The sequence below is a fragment of the Octopus bimaculoides genome, chromosome 8 (genome assembly GCF_001194135.2).
Source record: "Octopus bimaculoides isolate UCB-OBI-ISO-001 chromosome 8, ASM119413v2, whole genome shotgun sequence".
Taxonomy (NCBI): domain Eukaryota; kingdom Metazoa; phylum Mollusca; class Cephalopoda; order Octopoda; family Octopodidae; genus Octopus; species Octopus bimaculoides.
Window position 1 is genome coordinate 83,401,433 of NC_068988.1, and position 4,580 is coordinate 83,406,012.

Sequence of the window (4,580 nt, forward strand, 5' to 3'; positions counted from 1 at the left end):
TAAAATGAGGTTTTTTTAACATATTTTTATATTTATATATATATATGTGGATGTGTGTGTGTGTGTGTATGTGTGTGTGTGTGTGTGTATGTGTTTATGACTTGTGAACTTTGCTTGTTTGTGTATGCATACGTATGCATGTGAGCGTGCACGTGTGTGCGCGCATGAACGTGTGTGCGCGCATGAACGTGTGCGCGCGCATGAACGTGTGTGCGCGCATGAACGTGTGTGCGCGCATGAATGTGTGTGCGTGTGTGTACGGGCGCACACGCGGATGCCTGTATGTAGGTAATAGCGTTCTTTTTGCTAAAACTTTAAAAATTTTGTTCGGTCTTTTGTAATTGTGAAATTTTTTCGCCGTGAACCGTTTATGTTTTTAAACCTAGGGGTAGAGAAGTAAGAGATGGTCGGATAATATCCGTAGTTTCAGTTGGTCACACTTGGGGATCCAGCCGGAAAGTGTAATGACTTCTGATAGGACCCGATGAAAGAAATGTTTGAGGACGCAACTCCCGCGGCCCTCCCAGGAATAGTGAGCGGAGTAGGATGGACGAACGGACGGACGGATGGATGGGAGCTAGTGGTAGGTGTTGTTGTGAAGGTATGATGGGGAATTTATTTAAAGTCTCTTCCCCATTGTTTTGAAATGCAGGATACAAAAAATAAATAAATAAAATAAGAAAAGAAAAAAGAAAAGATAAACCCCGACAAAAAGGGTGAAATTTCATCTTATGCGGAGCAGCTATTCTGAAAGTCTGCCACCACAAATTTGTGGAGAATTAATACAGGCATTTTAATCGGCCTCTCTACTTGAGTTATTCTTATTTTTTAGAGCAAAGAAAGATGAAAGATAAAGCTATCTTCAGCAGGATTCGAACTCAGAATGTAAAGGGAAACAACTAAATACTACGTGGCATTTTGTCCAAAACAAATACTTCTATAATACATCAGGTAGTTCTATGAACAATAAAAAAACCATTTTTTTAAATTACAAGTTATACCTATATATCGAACGATCAAGCTATGTCGACGGATAGCTAACTAGCCAAATGTTGGAATCTTTACCTGAGGTTTCGGTTCATTCTCTTGTGGTTCAGGTTTTACAGAAAAGACGGTCACATTCAAAGCAGATTGAGATTTATGCTTTCCGTCATAGAAATTAGTGAATCTAGATGTCATTCTCTTTATCATATCCATGTTTTTCTTTTTGGTATTGTTGTTATTGATGCTACTGTTCTGTTTTAATTAATATTGTTATTATTGGTGTTGTTATGCAATTGTTATATCCAAATCAACAAAAGGATCCTTCTTTTTCTTAAAGTTAATCAAAATCCGACAAGTGATGTATATGAAGAAGAAAACGTAACATTAATTATAAGAAAATAAAAGAATGGCTGCCAAGAACGCTTCATTTAGGAGCTTTTCAATGGATAAAGATGAACATACATTGTCTGTATGTTGTAGAATATGAGTTAGACACGTGCTATAGAGTAAATGTCAAACTCACTGGTAACTGTCAATGTAATTCGATTGCTTATCTCAATGAATTTCGGACAATTCCACTTAATCTACCTTTTAATACAACTGTAAAAGACGTTATCATTCGTAAATAAATACATGAGAGAGAGAAGTTTCACTCCACAACCTTTTCTGCCTCGAGGCACCCTTGCCAAGCCTTTCAGAAATCCATGGCACCACTATTAGAAAAACTAATATGACAGTTGTTTTTTGATTCATCTGTGTATGAAAACTATGTCCTTGGAATTGATAATAAAAAATTTCTTTATTTCACCAATGTTGATATAATAATCATAAAACGGATGACAATACAAAAATGAAATAAACAACAATACAAAATATAAGTTGTTGCGAGTTTGTTTTTATAGCATTAACTGGGCTCAGTGGCCTGAACTCAAATGCCACCAAGATCCACTTGGTATTTCTACCTTCCGATGTTGATAGAATAAACTACCTGCCAACTTCTTGGATCAATTTAATCTATTATTCCCTCCCAAAATGTGTGGCTCCCGTCTACGTTATCCTAAAAAGACATTTTGGTAAATTTTTCTTAAATGTTTATCTATCTTTCTTTATCACATTTGTGGATCTGTTTGGTTTACGGTCATATTTGTGCTTTACAGAAAACTGTGCCTCTAAAAAGACGGGATAGTCACAGCTGGGTTGGTTACAATAACTATAACAACGATGAATCAAGGAGGGAGCCTTCTTCACGTCGTTTAATCTGCTGGAAATAGCATCCAAATCATCCATAAACTACACTATACTACTATAAAGAAAGAAAGGAAACGGCCAGAGGTATAGGTTGAAAAGCGACCGAAGAGGGATGAAGATAGAATTCGAGGGAGAAAAGAGAAAAATTCAGTCTCGAGTCAAGTAAAGAGAAAAGCCATGTCCAGGTAGGAAAGGGAAGGAAAAAACAGTGATCAGAGGAAGAGGAAGACAAAGAGAAACCCGAAATGTAGCTAAAGAGTTATAGAAGTAAAAGACTCTCGTGGAATATTCTTAATTTATAGAGAAGATAATGTGGGGAGAGAGGTGGGGAAAAGAAAGGTGATGTGAGAGGGTCAAGATATCTTAAATTTAGAACGGCCGAATTGTTTGACCAGTAATAGTACACATCTTTGCTCCCATTTACAGGTACAAACGCGTACATAACGTAAAGACAAGCAAACATGAATATATAGGAGTATATACTCACACACTGACGCCTGTACACATTCTTTCTTATATAGGAGTATTTCAAATTGCACATTCTACATTAAACTATCAGAAAAGAAGACACCGAGGAAAGAAAAAAACGAAGACAGAAATACGAAGTTGAGGCGTATATTAACACATTGTAGAGTAGAAGATCCCGAGTTGAATGAAGACGAGGCAGTTTTCCTAGAGTTTGCGGAGTCAATTGAACGATAATATTGGAGAACACTACAGACTGAGAGGTGGTCTGGAAGTTGCGACCGGGTGAATAAATTGACTTACTCTAGGTGTGGGACTCCCTGCTGTTACAGATATTTAGGAACTGGTCACCCAAATAGCATCTCGCCATACCTCTGCACATTGAATTATAAAGTTTGCATGCTATACACTACGTTACGTTAAGTTAGAAGAGATACAGAAGAAGTGGTCGGTAACATTGACCGTGGGCTTGGGGCTCCGTAGAATGGACGTTAAATCCTTAAGAAATCCCGTAAATTTTTGTCTGTTTTGAAGCAGAGTGAAGGCTCGGGTAAGTTTGGAGAAGTTACGGTGACCGGTTGTAGGAAACGGTCTTTACGAAGGATGGCATGTTAATGAGGAGAAAGGGGATCTGTTCACTAGACAACTGTCTGACAATTAAGAATTTTAGTGCGTGCATTGGGAGGAAAACAAGGTAAGGAGAAGAAAAGGAAAAGAAAAGAATGCATTAGGCAGCTTCAGGTGAGAACTTGCTGGGTCAGAATAGAAAGGACACTTTGCAGTATCAGTTGCAGGAATAGAGGGGCGCGTATCAGTAGAGCATTTGATGCAACAAAGTTATGTAAAGGTTTGCCAATTAGTAATTTTTTTTTTTTTTTTTTTTTTTTTTTCAGAAATCATGCAACCCATTATAGCAAGTTCCGCTACTAATTTGATACTGTGGGGTGACCACAGTTGAGAGCATAGTCCAAATGGCTGAGGATAAATGTCTTCCATAGAACCATCATATTTTCTTGGTCCCTTGTTCTGAAAGTTCTCAGAATCCATCCGGTCATTTGCTAGTACATTACTACCATCATGGTGATTAGTATATGAAACGAGGCGTTGTTGCTCATGTCACTCTCAAGATCACGCACCGTATTTGATTCTGTGATTGTCATTCCTTTTGGTCCCAAGTATCTTTGTGGCGGCGTGTTAGCGCAAGCCGGCTGAGAGCTTGGGGTTTGGAATTTTCTTACATCAAATTGCATGCTGTTTTCTTCAACTCATATATATATGGCATCTAGGACTTTCTGTAGAATATTACCGTGTTTCCCCGAAAATAAGACCTTCTCCGAAAATAAGCCCTACCATGTTTTTTTTAGGATGTTTTTAATATAGGCCCTACCTCGAAAATAATACCTAGTCGAAAGTGCATCAACTTGTTAGCAAGCCCATGTGATGTTTGCAAAATAAACCAACTACCGCAGCTTGGCTAAAGTCAGCACTAAGCGCACATGCACGGAGTTGACTCCCTTGGCTTGACTCCATTGTCCCCCAGGCAAGATGAGTGAAAAAAGAAAGAGTTATTCCGTGGAGTACAAGAAAGAGGCGGGCTTTTTAAGTTACACTTCGGTACATGTGCTTTTACGGAATAATATTCAGCACTGAATATATTCTAATTATTCATAGGCTCTTTATGATTTGACGGGCAACATTTTTTTATGTAGTGTTTTTGGTACCGAAACACTTGAATACTTGTATATTTTGTGTTATAGAACAGATAAAAAATTTTGTATTCGAAGTTATTTCATGTAAAAAAATTGTCGTATTTCGGTAATTTCAACCAATCACTGACGTCTATTGAGGTGAAAACAATTACGCCGTGGAATGTAAACAACGGT

The 4,580-nt window shown here is 37.9% G+C and overlaps 1 protein-coding gene and 1 long non-coding RNA gene across 2 annotated transcripts in view; one reads left to right on the plus strand and one right to left on the minus strand.

Annotated features, from left to right (window-relative positions):
• Positions 1 to 1,373, minus strand: part of LOC106872401 (dynein light chain Tctex-type protein 2B) — a 16,456-nt gene extending 15,083 nt beyond the window's left edge. Inside the window, exon 1 of the mRNA XM_014919394.2 lies at positions 1,066 to 1,373. Within this exon, the coding sequence (XP_014774880.1) occupies positions 1,066 to 1,197 (132 nt within the window). The 5' untranslated portion in view covers positions 1,198 to 1,373. The remainder of the gene's footprint in view (positions 1 to 1,065) is intronic.
• On the plus strand, positions 300 to 1,862 carry LOC128248595 (uncharacterized). Its single transcript, XR_008264772.1, has 2 exons — positions 300 to 951; positions 1,322 to 1,862. It is a non-coding gene; the product is annotated as an uncharacterized LOC128248595 (long non-coding RNA).
• Positions 1,863 to 4,580: the final 2,718 nt, after the last annotated feature.